This window comes from Schistocerca nitens, chromosome 8, assembly GCF_023898315.1.
Source record: "Schistocerca nitens isolate TAMUIC-IGC-003100 chromosome 8, iqSchNite1.1, whole genome shotgun sequence".
Classification (NCBI taxonomy): Eukaryota; Metazoa; Arthropoda; class Insecta; order Orthoptera; family Acrididae; genus Schistocerca; species Schistocerca nitens.
Window position 1 is genome coordinate 470,123,229 of NC_064621.1, and position 27,572 is coordinate 470,150,800.

At 41.9% G+C, this 27,572-nt stretch overlaps 1 protein-coding gene and 1 pseudogene across 1 annotated transcript in view; one reads left to right on the forward strand and one right to left on the reverse strand.

Moving 5' to 3' along the window:
• The window catches only part of LOC126199294 (calpain-D-like), a 113,822-nt gene that overhangs the window by 60,374 nt on the left and 25,876 nt on the right, over positions 1 to 27,572 (forward strand). The window contains exons 10-11 of the mRNA XM_049936119.1: positions 1,775 to 1,939; positions 9,913 to 10,109. Of these exons, the coding sequence (XP_049792076.1) occupies positions 1,775 to 1,939; positions 9,913 to 10,109 (362 nt within the window). The remainder of the gene's footprint in view (positions 1 to 1,774; positions 1,940 to 9,912; positions 10,110 to 27,572) is intronic.
• On the reverse strand, positions 3,446 to 3,563 carry LOC126199814 (5S ribosomal RNA; annotated as a pseudogene).

Here is a 27,572-nt window from a genome sequence, read left to right on the forward strand (position 1 = left end):
TAAAGTAAACCAGTTATCCATGATGTAGCTTCTTCTATCTACTGAGGGAGAACCTACCTCAGAACTAGTCACTGCTCTTTGGTGCATATACTTTCTTCCTCTGATGGAAAGGATGCATGGTGTGTGAACATCAGTATGTCACTTTTAAGTTGAGTGCACCCAGTATACCAATGAGAGGACATGGTCTGATTTGGGGCCTGTCCTTTGTTTTGAGTCATAACAATGGAAAAGTATTGAGGCTATTGGACTGTTATGTGTCCCTCCAGCTTCTGCACAAGGCATTTGCAGGGAACACCATGTGTGTTTCACAATCTGGCATTCACAGTCAAGTTTCAGAATAATTTTTGCAGCTCTTCATATACTTTTGAATTTTGTCATGTATTTGTCTTTTTTAATATTTGGCTATTATATTGCTACTGTATTATTTTGATAAGTTTGTCATTAATTTTTGATGAACACTGATGACCATGCTGTCATGTAACTTTAAAGAAAGCAATAACAACAACTATTTGAATGTTTCCAATAACACAAACACAGCACTGTACTCTACATGCAGTCACCGCAGCCATAAGACACAACACTTACGATTCAGAAAAGAAAGGTACCAAAGAGAAACTTCCTTCCAACAATGTCATATGACTTTACCTTCTAACTGTATCACCCATGATCAGTTCTGAATTTATTTGGGAGATTTCTTAGATGACAAAAGCCATTGGTTAAACTGTTTGGTCAACTCACTTGACTCTTTATTTATCATTCCAATGAACTTCACCCTTTCATGATGGAATATTTAATTTTCAACCTGGATGATACATATACTGAATCTTACTTTAAGCAAGAGATTTATTACAGTATTCTTAACAAATAAGTTGCATATAGCTTTAGAAAAAATGAAATTTTAGGTACAGAGAAAAAATGTGATATCAGAAAACAATGGGATTAAAATGCAGTTACCTTGAAATAACAACACCAGTAACTTAGGACCTATGATAACAGAATTTTTCATGCTGTGTACAAATATTACATGGTAAGGCATTCACTGCTGTGGAGCAGAATGTAGTTGTATTTGAGTATGCCTTTCCTGATTAATGTTTTTTTAAACCTGAGATGAACATTGTTCTGTGATCTGGCAAAGATGGGGAAAGCATGCGACTGGCTCCTCTCCTGGTTCATGATAGTTTTAATTTAAAAGATGCAATATTCTTAACCTAGTTATTAAACAATGGAAAGTGCAGGCTGGAATAATAATAATATAATGAAAAGGACAGACTGCCATTCATTGAGTTGCAGACAAGTATAACAAAAGACTGCATACATTTTAGCTTTTGGCCAGAAGACCTTCTTCTGAAGTAGGAAGCACACGCACATTAACATAAGTGCGACTCACATACACATGACCAATGTCTCTGGCTGCTGCAGCAGGACCAGCAATTCAACACTACTGGTATTCAGTGAGTGGTCTTCTTTACTCATCAATTATTTACATTCTGGCAGAACTTTCCTTAGTATATTAATTCCATATTAAATAGTTCTATAATTTCTATAAAGATGAAGTGGGTCAAGTCAGTAACAGGTTACGTACACAAAATTTTGTATGTTTGTATAATGAAAAGCTGGTTAAAATACTAAAATAACACGCGTGTTCATGCACATGCCCATGCGTGTATACACACACACACACACACACACACACACACACACACACACACACACAGATGTGTGACTATTTCACACTTTCAGCTTTCAGCATCTGTGAAAGTTTGTTTTGTTATAGGTATTTTGATTGCATTGACATTTGCAAAGTGCGTTCTGGGTGGAATGAAGTCCGTTTAAGAGGAACGCTACCACCTCTGTCCTCCCTGGATCACTTGTCATGTGTGCTGCTGACTGTGCTTGAACCAACTGAAGCTGAATTCACATTATTTCAGGAGGGACAAAGGTAAGCATTATCTGATTATGGGCTAATCTCTATGTTGTTGTTTCTTTCCAATGTTAAGAAATACGTATGTTGATTTAAACATCAGAAGAAGTTAAAAAAAATGTGTGTGAAATCTTATGAGACTTAACTGCTTAGGTCCTCAGTCCCTAAGCTTACACACTACTTAACCTAAATTATACTAAGGACAAACACACACACCCATGCCCGAGGGAGGACTCGAACCTCCGCCGGGACCAGCCGCACAGTCCAGCTGCAGCGCCCTAGACCGCTTGGCTAATCCTGCGCGGCTCAGAAGAAGTTACATTTTCATCAGAAAATTATAGTTCTTCTTTTCCTTTGACATGGATGTTATGTAAATAAATTTATTTTGTGCAACAGCAGCAACAACAACAACAGCAATAGTCATAAACTTCAACTATGAGAAGTGTGCCAATTTTAATGCCTTCTCCACCAACAATAATGGATAATGTATAGTGTTCTGTATCAAGAAATCTAGTCCACTATTTAACATGCCTCCTCACTCTATTGTCTTCAATTATCAATGATATCAACAAACAATTTGCAGAGTTCGATAGTTATGAACAATGCAAATGTTTGTGTGACAATGGAAAATGAACTACGTGTCTTTTAAAACAATAAAAGCTAGTAGTTAACATTGTCAGCTTGTCTAGTTCAATGACATTGCCTCCTGCAAGAAGGAAGGGATGTTGCTGTCATATATGAATGGTGAAATGTAATAATGAAACAGGAACTGAGATTTCACTTCATTTTTTTAATAAATTTATGGTGATTCATTCACTCCAAACTACTTAAAACACTTTGTATAATTTGAAGAAAAACTTTACAAAAACAAATATTCGATGGACTCAACATGCTTGCATCCATCTTATTTCATCTTAATTGTACAGTACTAGATACAGAGTCCAACTGACTGTGCCATCACACAACTACAGCTGACTCACAGCTGCTTGCTACTCCATAGCAGACTGTATTGCACCGATACTCAAAAATCAACAACAGCAACAGTAATAATCTTCAACTATGAATGAAAATGGCAGGGAGGCAGATATTTGAAAACATTGATCTTTACATCCAAAGATATGTGTACAGTATTGACATGATCAAAATTACTCCTGAAAAAATACAAATATATTACATTTAATAACCATAAGCAATGATGATAGGAAACAATAACTGTTATGTTAATGATGTATCAAGAGGGCATTTGATGGATTGTAATCTACAATACTCTGTGGAAAATGAGTTGTATTGAGCAGATCCATTACAACTCATGCCGGTGATGAGCATTCTGTCTTCAGGCCACAAGTGACCCATTGGGACTATCCGACCGCTGTGTCATCCTCAGCTGAGGATGCAGACAGGAGGGGTGTGTGGTCAGCACACCACTCTCCCGGTCGTTTTGATGGTTTTCTTTGACTGGAGCCGCTACTATTCAGTTGAGTAGCTCCTCAATTGGCATCACGAGGCTGAGTGCACCCTGAAAAATGGCAATAGTGCATGGCAGCCTGGATGGTCACCTATCCAAGTGCTCGTCACGTCCGACAGTGCTTAACTTCGGTGATCTGACGGGAACCGGTGTATTCACTGCGGCAAGGCCATTGCCATGGCAGTGATGAGAATACAGTTTAATTGTAGATTAGCTCACTACCATGCGACACAAATGAATCTTCATTTCTTACATCGATAACGCACTATTTAAAAAATAAATCGAGTGATGTAGACTCTTTAATTGTGTTGATTTTATGATATTCTGAACCAAAACAAGTATTTGGGTTTAATGTAGTTAGGGTTTTTGAAATAGGTGCTTATTCTTATAAAAAAGTACTGCATTATAGGAACTTGTAGGACGACAGCTGTAGTGCAAAATGTAGGAAAAGGAAAGCAGAGATTAAAGACAGCTGAATCAACTAACATAAAACTATACTATCCAGAAAAGATGAAGTGTGTTCATCTCTTGTGTGTTCTAGCAAATAATCAGTAAGAATATATCTCTATGAAATTACTACAAGGTGGAGGGGCAAACTCTTGAATGAGGTAGTGCTTCTCCAGCACAAGGCCAGGCCACATGTGGCCAAGAAGACTCTTTGAGTTCCTTTAAAAATTTAGTGGGAGATCCTGGATCATCCTCCTTACAGCCCTAATATCTTCCAATGTGGGTCGCATATTTCTGGCCCCTTAAAAAAATCTTTGTACGGTCAAAGATTCACCTGTGACAAGGAAGTTACAGGACACTGTGGAAAATGGTATTTCTCAGAAACCTAGGAATTTCTAGACTGAAGCCATCCATAGGCTTCATATGCACTGGGGTTGATATATTGGTGTCAATGGAAATTATGTATAGTTGTGCTGTTCCACATCAACTGTAGTTGTAATACTGTTATCAAAATTTCTTTACGTATAACCATACTTTCCTTTCCATTTGTGTGCACCTTATAGTCTGCATAAGTATTCAACATTACCCTAATTTGAAATAAAGTACTGTGTCACTCACTTATTTGTTTCTACATAGAATGCTGAGAACCTCACAAAATATTCACTGTTGCCATCATCTGTGACTGTGTCTCTCAAATGAATATATTCTTCTATACACAATTTTTGTTGATTATGTCACAGGAATAACATTCATTCTGTCTCTCTTTTTGCCCACATGTCAACTAAAAATTGTTGAAGTAAATGACAGGAACTGGTAATATGATTGTATCCCTTGTTGTATATTGTTATTCTATGATATGCATAAATTCCTTCGAAGTTGCTTTTCCATTTGTTTCTGCACCTGTTTTGGCGTTCACTTGTCTCAAATTGAAATGGTAACCATCTTCTCCTCTTATAAAAATAAACAGATATTGAAGATCACCCTAAGAACAATGTTTTTCTGCAGTGTGTTGTAGTCCTCTTCTTTTCTGAATAATTACATCACAGCTTGAGTACTTGCTGTCCACAATTACAGTGGCAGTTTCATTGACTTAAGGTGCATTGGATCAACATATGAACATTGGTTCTCCAGTTAGTATTTTGGTGGATCGAATTATAAATTTATACTCATCTGATAGCATTGGTCCAGTGCTGTTTTGAATATGTGAACCAACTGATTGTACTTAGGTAAAACCCTCTACAGTTCTTCAATGATTTATCATTCCAGTCCACTTATTTTTGCATGATGTTGATTGACTTCTTTTTGTTCATCACCAATGAAATACACTTACAAAAATTTGTAATATTTGTTTGGCAACAATAACAATGAGCCCACTTTAACACATTTGATCCATTTTGCCAGTGACAACATGTTAATGTGTGTTATACTTTTTAGTGGGAACATAACAGAATGCTTCATGGACCAAAGTATCATTTCTACTTCTTCTGCTTTGCATTTCTCATACACTGATGTTTTGTTCATGTACCTCTGATTGTTGTCTTTCAAGAACTTCACTCGTTGTAACTCTACTTAGTTCATTTTGACCTCGTTCCTTCAGCATTTACTCTACATCAGCTTGCTGACTGTCTCACTGAACCCTTTTCTTTAATTTGTTCTCTAAATTTTCCTCTCAATCTGTTCATTCACTTCCACTGTGAAGCTAAGTGTGCTTCTTCCTCCTCATCTGTTTCATGTCGTGACTGTTTCCTTCTTTTCTGTTTGTTACGGCATCCTGTTATATGTTAATATTACTTAACACACTAAAATTCCACTTAACATACTGTTCACTACCTTAAGCAATTCACTCATACAGGGTGTACATAAAGTCCGTGAACACTTTCAATTATTTATTGCACAAGAACCAAACATTGTACAGATGTCATACATATGTCATTTTGAAGAGAAACCCTGAGAGTTTTTTTTTTTAATAAATTTTGCTACAGCATAATTTGTTTGCCGATAGTCAGCGATAGTCACAAACATGGCGAGTTCAGGTGCGGAGTGAGCTTTCTGTGTTGGAGTTCAACAAAAACAAGTGTACTACAGCTGTTCAATGGATGTTTAGAACCAAGTATGGTAAGAAGCCACCACCAAGGAAGGCCATTTACCACTGACACAACAAACTGATTGTGACAGGTTGCTTGTGACCGGCAAAGAGGAGTGGACATCCCAGTGTGAATGAAGTGAATGTGGAGCATGTACTAGACATTCATAAGGAGTACAAAGAAATTGGTGCGTCGTGCATCCCATGAACTCCAAATGGCTCCAATGACAGTGTGGAAATTCCTTCGGCAGAAGCTGTCTATGAAACCATTCAAATTGGAGCTAGTGCAGAAGCTCATGGATGATGGCAAAAACAAGCGTTTTGAGTTTTGTTTTGCAGTTTCAACAATTGAATGAGGATGGGGATGGCATTGTTGATCACTTAATTTTTAGTGACATATCCACTTTTCATTCACACTAATAGGAAAGTGAACAGGCGTAATTGATGAATCTGGGGTACAAAGCATCCACACGAATGCATTGAATTTGAGCATGATTCCCCAAAGGTAAATGTTTTTTGTGCCTTGTCACATTGAAAACTGTACGGACCATTCTTATTCGTCGAGAGCACTGTCACTGGATATTCCTACTTGGACATGTTGCAGCAATGACTGATACCTCAAATGCAATTGGACTCTCTGTTCATCTTTCAACAGGTTGGGTCTCTACCCCATTTTCACCATGAAGTTTGTGGGTACCTGAACACGGAGCTGCCGCATCGATGAATCGGCCATGCTACAGGAGGGGACAGCTGTTTTATGAAATGGCGTCCCCGATCACCAGACCTCATTCTGTGTGACTTTTTTCTGTGGGGGGACATTAAAATCTAGTGTATGTACTGCCTCTACCACGTGATGTAGCAGACTCTGGGAGAGAAAATGGGAAGTGACTGCCACAGTCGATAATGCTATGCAGGGATGGGTATGGCAAGAATTCGATTACCGTATTGACGTCTGCTGGGTCACTCATGGGTCACATATAAAATGTTTGTAAAAAAAACTTTAAGAGTTTCTCTTCAAAATGAAAGATGTATGACATCTGCACAGTGTTTAGTTCTTGTGCAATAAATAACTGAAAGTGTTCCCACACTTTATGTGCGCCCTGTACTTAAATTCATTTCATTTTGTGTCACTTCCTTGATTTGCCCTAACTGATTTCCAAAAGTATACTGATACATGCGTCTAACAATCACCCATACATACCTTTGATGGAACGTATCCCTGCCATAAACCTTATAGAACATTCTCAAATCTTCTGGAAGATTCTAAAACATTCTGGAACATTGTAGAACATAACTGAATCTTCTGGAAAATTCTATAACATTCTACAACATTCTTGAACATCCTGGAACATTCTAGAACATTCTGGTTGGTCTCAGCTGCTTTCCAGCTACTTCACTGACTTCCCATAAGAAACCGATCAATGTGATGCCCTCTTTTTGAGAACCGTATCTTTGAACCCAACTCCTGCAATTCCAAACTTAAACCTTCTTCATACCCTGCTAGGTGTATATAGCTCATCATAGAAATATGGATAGACAAAAAAATTTACTCATCATGTGGTGGTAGGAGAAAACACATATAAAGGTTAAAGAAATGTGCACAGTTTCAGAGGCAGTGACTCCTCCTATTGACAGAAGGGTTGAAGGGGAAGGAAGAGAGAAGAAGGGAAAGGCCTGGCAGGGCTCAGGAAAGATGGATAGTTCGGAAAAGTTGCCCACCCCTGGGGCAGGGGAGACTTACAGTATGGCATGAGAAGGAAAGACTATTTTTAAAAACTGACTGTTTTTGTTGATAATAGAAATAACATTTTAATCTTATATTATTGTTTGTTAGTGTAAAATTTATGTTGTGCTGTAATGTAAATTTCTGAAATTTCTTCTCTACGGAAATGTGCATAATGAAATGAATAAACCATAATTCACAATTCTACGTCCTGTGCCTCCTTTCTGCCATAATGTATTACTGTCTTCACAAGCTCTTTCTTTTACACAGAGTTCTCTCTCTCTCTTTTAGGTCTGTTTCTCACTCTTTCTTCCAAATTACTTTTTTAGTTTTCATTTTCTCTGACTAGTCTTTGCAGATGTGTGTCATATATTCTTCGTCTATTTGCTAGTAACTAATTTCTTCTGATCTTGTTGACTCCTATGGACAGATTGTTATACATTTCCTGAATTTTGAAGTTTATCTGTTGCATTTCACTATGTTCATTTCTTCCTGAATACTTTGCACTTTTTTGTTTTCATTTTCTGCATGCATTCTAAGCACTCTTCCTCCACCATTGCCTTTTTGTTGATATCTAATAGAGAACAATTTTAGCATCTTTAGCATTTTGGTGCATTATTTTTGTCAGGAAATGTTTGAATCATTGTGAACTAGACTCATATTTCTTCCTGCCCTTTTTTAATAACACACATTTAAAATACACTCCTGGAAATTGAAATAAGAACACCGTGAATTCATTGTCCCAGGAAGGGGAAACTTTATTGACACATTCCTGGGGTCAGATACATCACATGATCACACTGACAGAACCACAGGCACATAGACACAGGCAACAGAGCATGCACAATGTCGGCACTAGTACAGTGTATATCCACCTTTCGCAGCAATGCAGGGTGCTATTCTCCCATGGAGACAATCGTAGAGATGCTGGATGTAGTCCTGTGGAATGGCTTGCCATGCCATTTCCACCTGGCACCTCAGTTGGACCAGCGTTCGTGCTGGACGTGCAGACCGCGTGAGACGACGCTTCATCCAGTCCCAAACATGCTCAATGGGGGACAGATCCGGAGATCTTGCTGGCCAGGGTAGTTGACTTACACCTTCTAGAGCACGTTGGGTGGCACGGGATACATGCGGACGTGCATTGTCCTGTTGGAACAGCAAGTTCCCTTGCCGGTCTAGGAATGGTAGAACAATGGGTTCGATGACGGTTTGGATGTACCGTGCACTATTCAGTGTCCCCCTCGACGATCACCAGTGGTGTACGGCCAGTGTAGGAGATCGCTCCCCACACCATGATGCCGGGTGTTGGCCCTGTGTGCCTCGGTCGTATGCAGTCCTGATTGTGGCGCTCACCTGCACGGCGCCAAACACGCATACGACCATCATTGGCACCAAGGCAGAAGCGACTCTCATCGCTGAAGACGACACGTCTCCATTCGTCCCTCCATTCACGCCTGTCGCGACACCACTGGAGGCGGGCTGCACGATGTTGGGGCGTGAGCGGAAGACGGCCTAACGGTGTGCGGGACCGTAGCCCAGCTTCATGGAGATGGTTGCGAATGGTCCTCTCCAATACCCCAGGAGCAACAGTGTCCCTAATTTGCTGGGAAGTGGCGGTGCGGTCCCCTACGGCACTGCGTAGGATCCTACGGTCTTGGCGTGCATCCGTGCGTCGCTGTGGTCTGGTCCCAGGTCGACGGGCACGTGCACCTTCCGCCGACCACTGGCGACAACATCGATGTACTGTGGAGACCTCACGCCCCACGTGTTGAGCAATTCGGCGGTACGTCCACCCGGCCTCCCGCATGCCCACTATACGCCCTCGCTCAAAGTCCGTCAACTGCACATACGGTTCACGTCCGCGCTGTCGTGGCATGCTACCAGTGTTAAAGACTGCGATGGAGCTCCGTATGCCACGGCAAACTGGCTGACACTGACGGCGGCGGTGCACAAATGCTGCGCAGCTAGCGCCATTCAACGGCCAACACCGCGGTTCCTGGTGCGTCCGCTGTGCCGTGCGTGTGATCATTGCTTGTACAGCCCTCTCGCAGTGTCCGGAGCAAGTATGGTGGGTCTGACACACCGGTGTCAATGTGTTCTTTTTTCCATTTCCAGGAGTGTATTATGATTTCCATTGTAATCTCTATCGTGAGTTGTCATCAAGAAAGTTTAAGTAGCAGTACTGTAAATTTATCTTAATTACAAAAAGTACTTTTGTAACTGAGCAGAAGCATTTGTCAGTTATAAACAACCTTGCTGTTATGTTACAGGAATTCAGAAAAATCTCAGAGGTCCCAGCTGGATTTGTGTGTTGTCGTCTTCAAAACACGGTCTCCTACATGCCCAGCTGTTGGCAGACTTGTTGAACACAGCAAGAGACAAGTTCGTGGCTTTGTAGGTTGTCAAAAGATGCTCGAACGTGGCCAGTATGTTCTTGTGTGCCTTGCCTTCAACCACTGGCATACAGGTTAGCTGTGCAAGAGGAATTTATAAATAATAGACTTTATTTTTACATTGTTCATTGAATAAATTATTGACAAATTTTAATAAATTATTAAAATAAACAATGAACTAAAACATTTGTTGAATTAGAGTTTTCTTTTGTATTTCTCTGCATGACAAAAGTACTGCATGGCACTTGTTCTGGAATAGTGTCAAAACAATAGGTAGTGTGTATGAATTTTGAGATCTTGGAGCAAATGAAAGATTCTACTTATCTCTATGTTTGTACAGGCACTACTTAACATGCATTAATGAAAGTGATTATTCTCCTCTGTAAGACATTGGATGGTTATTATTTTGTCAGGTATATAGTGTCACATCGTAACAACAATGAAGTTAAAGTCTGAAAGCACTGCGATCAATGACATACAACACAGAATGCACATTTATTATAGACACCAATGCACAGACAGAGCACAATTATCTCTTGGATGGAGAGTGCTGCCATTTACACGGACATTGAATATTTTCAGAACATGCAAACATTACGAACTTAAGAAATTTCAAGAACCTTTCAGAAACGATAAATCAATAGAAAGTAAATATTTGCTGATGATTGAATTTGAACCGGTGCCCCATAGCACACCAACCAGTGACACCAACTGCTACCTCATCCTCCGTGTAGTACACACCTCATTTCTTTGCCCACTGTCTTGGAGAAACAGTAACTGGTGTTTCAGAAGTTCTTAGGATCCAACTACGGCATAATAGCTCTAGATCTTGTCAGTTGTCATCTGTATGACAGTGCTGGAGAATCCTTATGTTCAGAACATGTTGCCACATCCTCTTTAATTTGATGAACATCCAAGGTAGGCCTTCATGTTGAAGCTTTGCGATTACTGAGTGGGCTTTGAGTTTCCTTGCACGAGAAGCCCGCATCATTGATCTGTGCCTCAGGACTGTGGTAGAGCTTCATATGGAAGACATGGATGATATCTCTGCACTTTAGTCTTCTTGATAAAGGCTCACAACTCTCAACTTAGTATGTGATGTCCGACAAGTGACGGAAGATACGATATGGCCCAAAGTATAATTTCAGTAAACTTTACAACAGTCTCCTGGGCTGTATTCAATGGATGATGCTTGATGATATGGCACTCTTGGTCATTCTCGTGGGTGTACAGCGACCTATGTGAACCAGCTGTCTTGCTTCTTTGGCCCTGCTTTTCTCGTGTTTCACTTAGTCACCCTGAGTGTCATTTGGTTGAAACAAGAGCAATGTACCCATTGTAGTTTGGCCTCTGTCCATGCAGCAGAATGAATGGTGTGAAGCTTTTAGTGTCTTACTTTGCTGGTATAGTATCTACAGTTCTCTATTAACAACAACAACAACAACGCACAATTATATACAACTGTGGTGAGCTGAGCTCCATAATTACACAGCATGAGAGAACATTGACTGAAGAATAGAAGTCTAGGTAGAGTCTGATCACAATGCTATGTTGTGCTATAGATATATGTAACTGTAGAAGTCTGCAAGTTGAAACTTCACCTAGCATGGCTGAGGCACAAGAGAGTGAGGCTCTGTTGGTGCATGCTGTCAGGAACACTCATCTGACAATGGCACTGGCATTGAGTGAAGCTGGTGCCCTTGTAATGCCTTTTCATGGATGGTACTGAATGCAAATGTTGTGGTTGTGGGGCAGCAAATGTGGGTTCTCTGTCACGTCCCTCCATTCCTTTGTACGGCTGGGGCAGCAACGGTCTGGCATGGCTGAGGAGGCCACGTGGTCTGACCAAATGACTTGGCACTAGCTGCCGTGGGTTGATTGCAGCTGGAGATTAATGATGTTTGTCTCCATCAGCTCGTCTGCACCTGAACCAGTGTTGCCATCATGAGGTTTCACGGTTAGCTGTCTGCAGTCCAACAGGTCATATGGTCAGAAGTGACTTGGATAATGGGGAGCCAGGTGCAGTGATGACCCCACAGGTGTTGATGACACAGAAGACGCACTGTCAGTGGCCATGGATGGAGGCCGCAGTGATGGGGAAGAGGCCCACCCAGTGCTCCTGCAGAAGGGCAGCACCCATACAGCCACCACCGGACACTAGTAGAGGGTCTGGAGTGGCTGGCAGCTGCATCTCAATGTTGTCACTATCCAACAGCACATCAACTGGAGGTTCACCTGCAGCATTGAGCCCTTAGGGTGTGGTGGCCCCCACAGGAGGGTTCCCTGGCAGAGGCTGCACTGGCTGCAGATGAGGTAGTTCAGGGACCAACAGAGGGCACAGCTGGTTCTAATGGCAGGTGCGGGGCACACCGCCTGCATCCATCATGAATATCCACCAACCGCATGTCACACACACTGTTGCCAGTGCCCATCCAGGCCGCTGACAGAAAGTGTGCACCCAAACAGGGTCGCCTGGAGTGTAACGCGAAGGACATGAAGGCACCTCAGGTCACAGTGCAGGGCAGAGCAGATGAAGCAATGTCTGAGGCTGGGTCCTTGGAGAATTTCCTCTGGATTGTGGCCATTCAGTGGGTTGGTCCCATAGGTACTGAGAAACAGAGGCACTGCCAAGTGTGCTGACAGATCTGCCAAGCATTTCTTTAACTGATTCTTAAATGTCCACACTGTACTCTCCACCTCTCCATTTGACTGTGGATGATACGGGGCAGAAGTAAGGTGGGTAATACCAATGTGGGTGCAGAACGTCTGAAACAATGTCAAAGCGAACTGTGGGCCATCACAGAGTTAAATGTCTGGAGCCGCCGTCAATTGTGAAGACATGGGTGAGAGCCCGCACAGTAGCTTCCACTGTGATAGTGTATTCACATGACATATAGATAGTTTGACAGCACCTCAATTACTTTCAACTGCATGGAACTACAGAAGGAGCTCACAAAGTCAATGTGGACATGATCCCATGGTGAATAGGAGTGGAGTATGGAGCTTAAGTCCATGGTGGTGCAGTCTGCTACTTGGCTCACTGTTTGCACTCACTATCGAATTTCTCATTTTTCAGCTCATTACCAGACCAGTAGACAAATCACTGTATGAGGACCTTCATATGGGTCATAACCCAGTGATCACAGTGTAGGAGAGCAAGTATATGGTACAGGGGTCATTGGAGTCGGTTCTATACCATACCATCAACAACTCTCAGCCAATAATGGAGGAGGAAGTAATTGTGGAGCGGAGCAGATATCTTGGTGTAGAAATGCTCGGGCCAACTATTGCACACAAACTGAACCACCTGACAGAGTACAGGATCCTGACAGGTGGCCTGGGATATGCGATGGGCCATTACTGGATCTCAGTCAGCTGTCTGCTGCAAATGATTGTCAATCTGAAAATGGACAACCTCAGCTTTGTCGAAGGCTGGGTCATGCCCATGGGCAAATACAACAATGTGTCCATACATGAATGCCACGCTGTTGAACTGTAGTGAATCTCACAGTGACACATGTTCAAAAACAAACCTCTATGCTGGAGTCATTGTGCAGTCCTGTTGGGAAGGTGCGAATGAGGGCCAAAAAGTGCCTCAAGCAGCTTATGATCAGAGATGAGATGAAATTAGTTGCCGCAGAGGAAGACAAGAAACTTTCAGACTGTGTACACAATGGTGAGAGCCTCCTCCTCGATTTGGGGATAATTGCATTGTGCAGCTGTCAGTGTATCTAAGGCATACACAATACCCATCAGCATCTTTATGAGCCAAGACTGTCCCAGCCCTGTATGGGGAGGTGTCTGTGACGAGGACAAGCTGTTTACCTGGCATAAAATTACCAAGCTGTGGCAATGACTTGAGCAGTGACAATTTGGGTGAATGCTCTGTCACAATCTGCCAACCAAATGAAAGGAACACATTTTTTTATGCAAGTTATTGAACGGAAAAATGATGTCCACCATGTTGGGGAGAAATTTTGAACAATAACTGACTACCTAGAAACAACTTGAGTTCTTTCAGGTGCCTTTATGGAGGTAGGTTGGCAATCACTGCCACATACTGTTCCATAGGTTTGATGCTGCCCTTGGAAAGAAGTTGGCCCAGATATTCGATTTCTATGTGAAAAAACTGTGACTTTTGCAAATTGCACTTAGCGCTCATCTCACATAGTTTTGAGAAAGGGATACAAAGGTTAGTGAGATGTTTCTGCCATGAGGTACCGGTGACAACAGTGTTGTCAAAATAGTCTGCGCAACATGGTACATCCCACATTAACTATTCCAAAAATCTATAAAAAAACAGTGGGGGCACACACAATGCTGAAAGGCAGGCATGTATATTGGTATAGCCCAAAGGGAGTGTTAATGAACATGAACTGTTCAGAGGTGGAATTGAGACATAGCTGCAGGTACACCACTGCCAAGTCAGTTTTCGAAAAACACTCATCACCTGCCAGTTTCATGAGAATTTTCTAGGTGCATGGAATTGGGTAGCAATCAACTACCAACTGGGAGTTAATACTTGATTTAAAATTCCCACACAAATGAATAACCATCAAAGGCATAGCCACTGGCTACAAGGACTGGTTCAGTGGCAGCCTCCAATTCAGTCTTGACAGCCTGTCACAAAGCAAAAGGGGTGGGCTGAACATGACCAAATTTTGGAATGGCCTTAGGTTCAAGGGTGATGTGAGCCTCATAGTGCTTTGTGGCACCCATTCCAGGTGAAAAGAAGAGACCTGAGTTCACAGCAGAGCTTGTCCAATGCATGGACTGGAATGCAGTTGGAGACAAGGTGCACAGAATCCTGAATGCGTAATCCAAACACCGTGAATGCAACAAGACCAAAAAATTTTTCTGATGTTGCAGTGTCGACTGCCAAAAATGTGATTGCCGTCCTAACATACTGATACAAAACGTTGATTGTGAACTGGCTGCAAATAGGAATGAGCTGCTTGCCATAACTGAGCAAATGATGATCTGTTGAGGAAAGAGTGAAGCAACCCAAGCGATTATAAGTTTAAAGTTTTACTAAAGACACAGTGTACAGGAATCAACCTGGAAACAGAATGGTTGTAGCTGAATGTGCAGTGTAATGCAGATCTTGCTGAGAATGCTGATCACCTGGTTGTGCACAGGCATAATACTGAGGACTTCTGTGAACTCCACATTTGCGACTGAGGACTGGCTGTCCAGGTAGCTATAGCTATATGAGGGGAACCAACGTCATAATGCAGTACGACCTGAATGCTAATGGCGCGAACCTGACGAGTATAATGAGAGTGTTGTTGACGCCTTTGCTTTGGAAACACACACAACGATGTAATGTCCAGGATGTCATCAAACTGTTTTGTTGCAGCCTGAAACATCTTATATGCATGAGTGATAGCCAAAACCACTTCTGCTATTGGAGCTCCTAAACACAAAGCCTCACAAAGCACCCCCCCCCCCCCCCCCCCCTGTCTGGAGCAGAACTGATGATGATGATGTCACATTTCATAGTCTGCATATGAATGTTGACAATGAGCACAAAGAAATTTGTGTTTCCAACTTCAAATGCAGAGGCTGTCCAACCAGTTTCTTTTGTCACTGGTGAAACTCCATATGGGAAGAAAAGCCATGGGTTTGCTTAAGACAACAAGCAAACAGCATCTCACACAGTTCAGAAAATGACAGCACTGTGAGGTCCTTTAACAGGGCAAGTCTTTGAAGCAATTTAAATGTTTTAGTTTGACCCAAGACAAGAAGAAAGACTTGGGCAAAGACAGTCCTCTACCTGAAACAGTGTAAAATTTTGCTGCAAATGGCATGCATACAATGGTGGAAAAGCTGGGATAGTGCTTGGGAATACAGAAGGGAGTTGTGGAGACCCCTGGCACTATGCAAATTTTTAACCAGCTGACAAAGAGCAAAGTGATGTTGTTTGGATGGCTGTTTCTGATGAGTAAGTTGCACTGGTGTTGTTGTTGTAGCAACTGAATCAATGCCAAATCCATCATACACATGGAACATGTGTGGAAATGAAAGACAGTCATCACCAAAAACTGTAGTACCTACATTTCTTTATTGACAACAACAACACACAACAACACACAATTACATACAACTGCAGTGAGCCAAGCACCAGAATTTCACAAGCATAAGAGAACTTTTACTAAAGAATACAAGTACAGGTAGAGTATGATCAAGTACGATGTTATCCTATAATCACACATAGCTGTTCAAGTGTAACAATAGAAAATCCAGGATGGAATGTAACAATATTATGAAAAGGAAAGTTGCTATTCACCATATAGCGGAGATGCTGAGCCACAGATACTCACAGCAACAAGACTGTCACAAATAAAGCTTTTGATCAGTAAGGCTTTAGTCCAATAGTCAAAAATAGATGACACACACACACACACACACACACACACACACACACACACACACACACACACACACACGTGCGCAAACAAAACTCACACACATGACTGCAGTCTCGGGCAACTGAAGCCATACTGCGAGCAGCAGCACCAGTGCGTGATGAGAGTGGCAGTTGGGTCGGGGTAAGGAGGAGACTGGGATGGGGAGGAGTGAGAACAGTTTAGCAGAGTGTTCAGCAACAGAGTGGTCCACTTGTTTCTTGGCCACAGTTTGTTGGTGGCCATTCATGCAGACAGACAACTTGTTGGTTGTCATGCCCACATAGAATGCAGCACAGTGGTTGAAGCTTAGCTTGTAGATCACTTGACTGGTTTCACAGGTAGCCGTGCCTTTGATGGGATAGGTAATGTTTGTGACTGGACTGGAGTAGGTGGTTGTGGGAGGATGTATGGGACAGGTCTTGCATTTAGGTCTATTACAGGGGTAGGAGCCATAAGGTAAGGCATTGGGAGCAGGGGTTGTGTAAGGATGGAAGAGTATATTGTGTTGGTTCAGTTGATGGTGGAATACCACTGTGGAAGGGGTGGGAAGGATAGTGGACAGGACATTTCTCATTTCCGAGCATGATGAGAGGTAGTTGAAACCCTGGCAGAGAATGTAATTCAGTTTCTCCAGTTCTGGGCAGTACTATGTTACGAGGGGAATGCTCCTCTGTGGCTGGACTGTGGGTCTTCAGGAGGTGGCGAGAGATTGGAAAGATAAGGCACAGAAGATTTGATTTTGTACAAGGTTGGGAGGATAATTATGGTCTGTGAAGGCTTTATTGAGACCCCCAGTATATTTTGAGAAGGACTGCTCATCACTGCACAGGTGACGACCACAGCTGGCTAGGCTGTATGGAAGGGACAACTTCCTAATCTCCCCCATGCTGCCTCAGAGCTGACAAACCCTGTCTCGCATACCTATTAGACTTACCCCATCCTCCAAAACTCCCTCCTACTACCACACAGAATCCAGAACCTAAACAGACCCATAAAACAGTCGCGAAACTTTCCTCCAGAAGCCTTAGTCCCACAGAAATATCAGTCCTTTCCAAAGGCCTCACCTTTTGCCCCACTCCCAAATTCAACCATACAGGACTTGTTAAAGACCTTCTCTCCTTCTCCCTGTCCCTACAGTGGAAACACTTTTTTTCCACCAACCCTGCCAATCAGACTCAACCAAAAACCAATGTTGAACTCTGCCTAACTCTGTTCACTCCTTCTCCTAACCATAATCCACCTGTACTGCCCCCAAATCACCTCCTGTTATCTTTCCAGAATTTCTTAACCTTGAACCTTGCCTCTCCATCATTTCCCAAATCCCTCAACATGCAAACTAACCTTACATCCACAGAAAGAGCCCTGGCACACCATCTAAAAACTAATACTGACGTTATTATCATACCTACAAAGGCTCCACCACTGATGTTTTGAACTGCAAGGATTACCTGGCAGAAGGACTCTGCTAGCTGTCAGATACATCCACCTACAAATCTTGCCACAGTGACCCCATTCCAGACAACCAGCAGGATCTCCAGTCACTCCTCAAATCCTTAGGCCCATCCCAGAACCTCTCCCCAGAGTCCATCTCGCTGCTCACCTCTACCACTCCCCGCACTCCTGCCTTCTGCAGGTTTCCTAAAGTCTGTAAACCCAACCACTCAGGATGCCCAATTGTGGCTGGTTACTGTGACCCCACTGAGAGAATCTCTGCTCACATACACCAACACCTTCAACCCATTACCCAGAACTTACCTTCCTATATAAAAAATACCAACCATTTCCTCCATTGGCTCTCCATCTCTCCACAGTTCCTGTCCCTTTACCACATGGTGCCCTGCTCGTCACTATTGATACCACCTCCCTTTACCTTAACATCCCTACTATTCATGGCCTTACTGCTATTAAATACTACCTTTCCCAATGGCCAACAGGTTCCAAACCAACAACCTCCTTCCTAGTCACCATGACCAAATATATCCTCACCCACATTTACTTCTCCTTTGAAGGCATTACCTATCAGAGGTACAGTATGGACACCTGCATGGTGCTATCCTATGCCAACCTGTTCAAGGGCCATCTAGAGGAATCCTTCCTAAACACTCAGAATACTAAACCCCTCACCTGGTTTAGATTCAGTGATGACATCTTTGCAATCTGGATTTAGGCTGAGGACACCCTATCCATGTTCCTCCAGAACCTCAATATCTCCCCCATTTGCTTCACCTTGTCGTACTCAGCCCAACAAGCCACCTACACAGATGTTGACCTTCACCTCAAAGATGGCTACATCAATACCTCCATCCATATCAAACATACTAACCACCAGCAATACCTCCACTTCGACAGCTGCCGCCCATTCCATACCGAGAAATCCCTTCCATACAGCCTAGCCCCAAAACAAATCTCCTGTGCCTTATCTTTCCAATCTCCCACCACCTCTTCGAGTCTCACAATCTGGCCACAGAGGAGCATTCCCCTCTTAACTCATTACCGCCCAAGACTGGAACAACTGAATTACATTCTCCACCAGGATTTTGACTACTTCTCATCGTGCTCATAAATGAGGAATGTCCTGCCCGCTATCCCTCCCACTCCTCCCACAGTGGTATTCCGCTGTCCACTGAACCTACACTATATGCTCATTCACCCCTACACAACCCCTGTTCCCAACCTCTTACATAATCATGGTTCATATCCCTGTAATAGACAAAGTTGCAAGACCTGTCCCATACATCCTCCCACCACCACCTACTCCAGTCCAGTCACAAACATCACCTGTCCCATCAAAGGCAGGGCTACCTTTGAAACCAGTCAAGTGATCTACAAGCTAAGTTGCAACCACTGTGCTGCATTCTATATAGGCATGACAACCAACAAGTTGTCTGTTTGCATGAATGGCCACCGACAAACTGTGACCAAGAAACAAGTGGACCACCCTGCTGCTGAACACTCCACCAAACATGACATCCTACATTTCAATAACTGCTTCACAGCCTATGCCATGTGGATCCTTCCCACCAACACTAGCTTTTCTGCAATGTGCGGGTGGGATCTTTCCCTACAGTATGTCCTACATTTCCGTAACCCTCCAGGCCTCAACCATCGTTAGTTATTGTCCTCACTCATCCAGCCCCTTCCCTGTTCCCATTCCAGCACTACATAGCCCTCATTCCACCATCACACCCAGTCTTTCTACTTCTCTCCTTTTCTGCAACCCCCCCTCCCCTCCCCCGCCCTCTGCGCCTCTCGCCTGTTATTCATCTAACCTGCAGCACTTCACTGTGCGCCACCCCTCTCCTACTATCCTTTCCTTTCCCGTCCCAGTCTCCTCCTTACCCCGACCCAGTTGCCACTCCCATCATGCACTGGTGCCGCTGCTCGCAGTGTGGCTTCAGCTGCCTGAGACTGCAGTTGTGTGTGTGTGTGTGTGTGTGTGTGTGTGAGAGAGAGAGAGAGAGAGAGAGAGAGAGAGAGAGAGAGAGAGAGAGAGAGAGACTGATTTCTATTTTTGACAAAAGACTTACTGGCTGAAAGCTTTATTTGTGACAGTCTTTTTGTTGTGCGTATCTGTGACTCAGCATCTCTGTCATATGGTGAGTAGCAACTTCCCTTTTCATAATATTGTAATAGCTGTTCAAGTCTGTGAATTGAATCTTCACCTACCACAGCTGATGCACAAGAGAGCGAGGCTCCGCTGGTGGTTTACCACCACAAAGACTCATCTGGTGGTGGTACTGCCATTGAGTCAAGCTTGTGTCCTCATACTGCCTTTTAGCAGATGCTGCCAAATATGAGTGATTCAGTCATAGTGATAATGTATGTGAGCATGCTGCCAAAGATGTGTCATATGCAAATGTAATGATGAGCAGTACTGTACTGCAGTCTCTCTGTTTGACATCAGCTATATCGAGAGCATATCTGCCAACATTTTATTAAAGCATTCTGTGAGGCCATTCATATGTGGGTGCTCGGTAGTTGTCGTCCTGTGTGTGATGCTGCAACAAGAAATTGCTTCTGATACTGGTCTCAACTAGAAAAAACTTCCATGACCACAGATCATCACATGGAGTCCTCTTTGCTTCAAAATGATCTTCTACAAGGAACCTCACAATTTTCTGAGCTTTAGCAATCAGCACAGTTTTGGTGTCAGCATTGTGGGTATGGTAGTCAGTGCAGACTTGTCCATCAATTCCCATTTGTTGATTCCAGGAACCTCCCCAAGAGGTAGGTTGGAATCTAGTGTTGCAGGTGAAATTGGTATCATATTTCCTGGAGGTAATTGTGGCATGTTTCCATTGCTGGAATTCCTTACATTGGCTCACATAGTGTCTAAAGAACTGATACAGATATGACCAGTGATAACTGTCTCTGATTCTGAGTTGTCACATATCCCAAATGAGTAGATGTTTCAGTATTTAGGAAATACTTAAGGATAGTTGGATTTAGATGAGATGGGATGATGAGCAACCATTTCTGTCCCATTGGAATTCTTCCTTGGCTGGTTCCCTCTCCTTCAAGGCTTCCATGTTTTGCAGCAGTGCAGGAGCAGTAATGTCATTTAATGCAGCGATGACTGAGATTTCATCCACGCTGCTGTGTTTCATCGAAGGATTCCTTGAACAGCAATTGGTGTGCTTATGTTTGCATCTGCTATTGCATAACGCTGTGACATCAAACTCCCGAAGCCTTATACCCATCTCACCAGTGGACCCGAAAGATGCTTTAGGCTAGTCAGCCAGCATAGATTTTTCCAAAGAAATATTGCCAGAACTTGTTGATGGCCCAGATGATTGCAATACACTCTTTCTCAACTGCAGAGTCGTTCTTCCCTTTCATTTGTCCTAGAATTGCATCTATCCTGTAACTGCTAGCATTGGTGTGAAGTTCTGTCTTGGAGTTCTTGTCTTACATATAATGCAATCCTGTTTAGGAACAACAAAAGAAAAACAAGTGAATTGACAAATTTGCAAGAGCTAGATGTAAGAGTAGTTGAAAGTGCTAAATTTTTAGGGATCACTGTGGACAGTTGTTTAGGATGGAAAGAACGTATTTCCAATATAAGCAATAAACTTGGCAGTGCGCATGGTGTATGTTTCATACTTCAATGCTATAATGAGCTATGGTATAGAAATCTGGGCCACTCGACTGAGGCAATTAAAATATTCAAATTACAAAAGAGAACAATTAGAATAATAGGAAACAAAATAACAAGAGATAGTTGTAAGCCTCTTTTTTTAAAAAAATGAGATTCTAACCTTCTACAGCTTGTACAGATCATAAAGATAAATTCAACAAAAATTAAGATGTACATGACCACCACACCAGGAACACCAAGAAATTAAGAATTCTGCGCATAACACAACTCAATATGAGAAAAGCAATGGATACATGGCAGTAAAGTTTTACCACCACACATCACTAATGCCAAATCAAAGGATAAGTTTAAACAGTCAATCAAACAACTGCTACTGGGAACTCATTTATATTCAATCAGAGAATTTCTTTCAAATGAAAATAACTAAAGCAAACAGGCATAGTACACTAAAAAAATGTAGATAGGTATAGAGAAAAAGAAAAAGTAAAATGTGTTAACTTCTTAACAGCATTGTTTTATCTAAATATTTTGTTTTATATAGTATTATTGCTGTAATTTTTTTATAAATGTAAACAAAACAGGATCTAGAATGTGTGTGTGCTATATAACTGTATTATACCATATATATAAAATGATGGACCCATAATACAGAATTATTGCAATTAAATGTTCTGTTGGTTGGTTGGTTGGTTTGGGGAAGGAGACCAGACAGCGAGGTCATCGGTCTCATCAGATTAGGGAAGGAAGTCGGCCATGCCCTTTGAATGGAACCATCCCGACATTTGCCTGGAGCGATTTAGGGAAATCACGGAAAACCTAAATCAGGATGGCCGGATGCGAGTCCAGTGTCTAACCACTGCGCCACCTCGCTCGGTCAAATGTTCTGTAATTTAGGTACATAGATTATGTATGCCTCATAAAATCCATTCAGTTTACAGTATCTAAACTTTTGTAACTATGATGTTAATTTCCAGAAATTTTGTGGCTAAAATTTATTAATTATCTTAGCAAAACTATAGTTAGAATCAGTAAAAGTGATGTATTTTATTGGAAAACTGACAAAGCAAATATGTACTTGGACTTACTCCATAGGTGTACATCATAAGCTGCTAAATAAATAAAAAAAATATTGATAGGACAGGAGAAGACATTAGTGCCTTTTTAACAATGAGGTAATATCTTTCTTGCACATCATTCCATGAAAATTTGGCATCTCTTGCAGTAATTCTTGCAAAGGACTTGCCTTGATGCAAAAGTCTTTTACGGATTGTTGGAGCTACAAATAAATTCTGAGAAAACTTCTCACATCACAAATGTGATTAATCAGGAAAATCACTTTATTGTTAGTGGTGGGTGTGACATTACATCCAGTGAAACATTATTAAATGCCTTCTCTGAAAACTGCTTAGAACAGATAGTTTGGAACCACATGCATGATGGAAATATACTGGATATACTGAATATAACAGCAGCAAATATATCTGATCTCTTTAATGATATCCACATCAAAACTCATATCAGTGACCATGAGGCATTAATAGCAACAGTGAATACCAAAATACAAAAGGGTAACTAAAACAAGTGGAAAACTAGACAGAGAATTCAGAAAACTAGACAGAGAAAACAATAGTGTCATACCTCAAATGAGGAACTTGAAAACTGTAGCTCAAGACAAGAGCATGTAGAGGACTTATGGCTCAAGTTTAAAAGAATAGTTGACCATGTACTGGATAAATATGTACCCAGTAGCACAGTTCATAATGAGAGAGATTCTCCTTGGTATACAGTCACTGTAAAGAAACTTCTAAAGAAACAGAGACTACTGCACAACAGGTATAAAACAAAGCACAGGGCTGTAGATACAGATATGCTGAATGAAGTGCATTTGGCAGTGAAGCCTTCAGTGACTACCACAACAGAATACTGTCAAATGATCTTTCACAAAACTCAAAGAAATTCTGATCATATGTAAAGGCTGTTAGTTTGCCAAAGCTAGTGTTCAGTCCCTCAAGGGCAAGGCTGGAACTGAAGTTGACAGTAGCAAAACAAAAGTAGAAATGCTTAACTCTGTTTTCAAATGTTCCTTTACATGGAAGACATGGGAGTATTGCCCCAACTTCATTTTTGTACCACTGAAAAGATGATTGAAATAAATTTCAATGTCAGTGGTGTCATGAAACAGCTGAAATCATTAAAATTGAAAATAGCTCTAGGGCTCGATGGGATCCCTATTAGATTCTATACTGAATTTGCAGCTGAGTTAGCTCCTCTTCTAACTGTAATCTGTCACAGATCCCTCGAACAAGAAAGTGTGCCCAGTAGTTGGAAGAAAGTGTCAAAACTATTTATAGGAAGGATAGCAGAAGTTATTTGCAAAACTACTGTCCAGTAACCTTGACATTAATTTGTTGTAGAATCTTAGCACGTATTCTGAGCTCAAACATAACAAGGTATCTCAAACAGAACCACCACCTCCATGCCAACCAGCGTGTATTTTGAAAAACATCAGTCACATGAAAACTTACTCGCGCTTTCTTGCATTACATACTGGAAGCTTTGAATGAAGGCTGTCAAGTAGATGCAGTATTTCTTGATTTCTGAAAAGGATTTGACTCAGTCTCACACTACACTTATTATCAAAAATAGTCAAGTGGGGTATTAAGCAAAATTTGTGACTGGACTGAAATTCTTTGGTAGGGAGGATGAAGCAAGTCATCTTGGATGGGGAGTCATTGACAGATGTGGAAATAACTTGGGGTGTTCCCCAGGGAAGTGTGTTGGGACCCTTGCTGTTCTAAATGCAGTTACCTGCAATGATGTGCTGACTGAAAAAAGCTGCATACATATTCAGTTGAAAATCTTGACAAGATTTTGAAGGGGTGCAAAGATTGGAAAAGGACTTTCTTATGACTATAACATACGAAAGTCACAGTTGGAATCAGTCAAATCATACAAATACACAGGTTTAACACTCTGTAGGCATATGAAATGGAATGATCACATAGGTTCAGTTGTGGGTAAAGCAGGTAGTACACTTCCGTTTATTACTAGAATACTGGAGAAATGCAGTCAACTTACAAGGAGATTGCTTACAAATCACTCATGTGACCTATTCTAGAATATTGCTAAAGTGTGATGGACACACACCAAATAGGACTATTGTGGGATACTGAATGTATGCAAAGAAGGGCAGCATCAATAGGCACATGTTTATTTGATGCATGGGATAGTTTCACAGATATGCTGAAGAAACTGAACTGGCAGACTCTTCAAGGTAGACATAAACTAGGCCATGAAAGCTTACAAAGTTTCAAAAACTCGCTTTAAATATTGACTCTAGGAATATACTGCAACCCCTACATACTGATAACATAGGGATCATGAGGGCAAGATTAGATTATTTACAGCATGCACACAGGCATTTAAACATCCTTTCTGTGCTCCCTTTGTGAATGAAATGGGGGAAAAACACTAATAAATGGTACAATGGGGTATACGCTCTGTCATGCACTTCATAGTGGTTTTCAGAGTACAGATGTAGATGTGGGAGATCCTATGTCAGAAAATCTATGGCTGTTCTTATTTTCTCTGGATCAGGTCAGGCTTCACTGCCATTAACATGGTGCCCCGAGATTTCTTGAGTAGGTGTCCTAGCAGTTATTGAAACTTCTTCAAAAAAATAACAATGTCATCCACTTAAAGTGTTGAAGCAGGTTGTCTGTTATATGCTCAAAGGTTCTAGGGGCTTTGCATAGTCCAAAAGGCATAATTTTGAACTCATAGAGGCCATCAGGTGTCATGAAGACAGTCACTTCCCAGTCAACCTTGCCAACCACAAATTGCCAGTAGCCTCTCTGCATGTCAGAAATTGAGTAGTACTTCGCTCCTTTTAAGCTGTCTAGGGTTTCACGAATGCTCAGCAGTTGGTAGACATCTTCTTTCGTGGTGATGTTCATTCATAGGCAGTCAGTGTAGGAATGTCATGTACTGTCCTTCTGTACAAGGAACACAGGAGAGAAACAAGGACTCTCTGAAGGTACAATAATGTCATCTTGCAGCATCTTCTCCACTTCGTCCTGAATTGTGTGTCATTCAGCCAGCAACATCTTATTTGAGCCCTGGCCAATAGGTAGTTGATGCTCAGTGTCGATATGGTGTTTTACCGTGGACCACTTAGTCTTAGGGGGATGAAATGCAAAGCGAAATTAAGGTTGAAGAGGAGCAATATGTGCTGGAAGATGGAAAGGGGTTTACCATCTTGGAAGCAGAAGTAGAAAAGGTGCCGAAGGAGATGAAGAATAGGAAGGCATGTGGAATAGATGATTTGCCAGCAGAACTGTTGAAGAGTCTGGGAAACAAGGCAAGAAAAGAAATAGTCTACCTCTGTAATGAGATATATGACAAAGGGGAATGGCCTGAGGACTTTGCTGCAACAGTTATGATACCAATAGAGAAAAAGAGAAATACTAAAAAATGTGAAGAGCACCGGACCATCAGTCTAATTTCTCATGCAGCTAAAGTCTTGCTGAGAGTGTTGAGTAGAAGGTTATATGGCAAGCTGGATAGAGGGATTGCAGAGGAGCAGTTCGGATTTAGAAGAGGAAAAGGAACAAGAGATGCTATTGGCCTGCTAAGAACTATAGGGGAAAGATATATGGAAAAGGGTAGAGAAATCTTTGCTGTTTTTATAGGCTTTTGACAGAGTTCAGTGGAACAAGCTGATGGATATCTTGAAGAGGAAAGGAGTAGATTGGAAAGAGAGACGACTGATACAGAATCTATATTTACACCAAAAAGTAAGGATAAGGATTGTAAATGAAATGTAAGAAGGAAGCAGCATTGGACGAGGTGTTAGACAAGGTTGTTGCCTTTCCCCACTGTTGTTTAACAAATACCTTGAAGAGATTATTGCGAAAAGTTTAGATGGGAAAAGAGGAATATGTATTGGTGGAAAGAGAATAGAATGTATAAGATTTGCTGATGACATGGTATTAGTGGCAGAAAGTGAGCAGACAGTGAATAACATGCTCAAAGATCTGAATGAAGCTTGTGTGGAATATGGGATGCAAATAAACACAGCAAAAACAAAGAGTATGGTCATCAGTACAAGACGCAGACTGGCCAATATTAAAATAGGACAATCTACCATTAGCCAAGTAAGTGAATTTAAATATCTCAGAAGCACAATAACTGAAGACTTGAGATGTCAACAGGAGGTGAAAACTCGAATTGCCATAGCGAAGGAGGCATTCAACAGAAAGAGGAGACTCTTATGTGGCAAATTAGATAAAGGACTAAGGAAAAGGCTTGCCAAATGTTTTGTCTGGAGTGTGGCACTATATGGGGCAGAAACATGGACTCTGAGACGAGAGGATGAAAAAAGGTTAGAAGCATTTTAGATGTGGATGTGGAGGAGAATGGAGAGAATAAGCTGGATGGAAAGAGTGAGTAATGAAAGTGTATTGGAAAGGGCTGGTGAGAGAAGATATCTGCCGAAGGTTGTAAGAGAAAGGAAAAAGAACTGGTTGGGACATTCATTGAGAAGGGAGTGCTTGCTAGTAGATGCTTTGGAAGGATTGATTTGTGGGAGAAGACTGAGAGGAAGAAGGAGATACAAGGGAAGAGGAAATTATGCAGACCTGAAGAGGATGGCAGAAGACCAGACAGCCTCGAAAACTACCATGTGAAAACCTGCCTTTAGGCAGAACACTGATGATGATGACTTAGTCTGTCTGTTCTCCATTCTGGATTTGAAAGCATCCAAAAATTGATGATGCATCATGGTCAGCACTCACCAGTGCTGTTCCTTGGTCAGACCGTATCCTACTGGCAGTTCAATAGTGCTTCATCCCCCACACCATCTGTAGTTTAGCAGAGTGAGATTCTTCATTGGTGGCGCAGACTAGCTGCTCACCCTTGGTTAATTCATCTGAGCCTACAGATGCTTTAGGGATGAGTTGTGGCTGCTCATCACAAGTAGTGATCCAAAGTTCTCCCTGTCCACCTGCAATGCTTATGATTATTGCTGG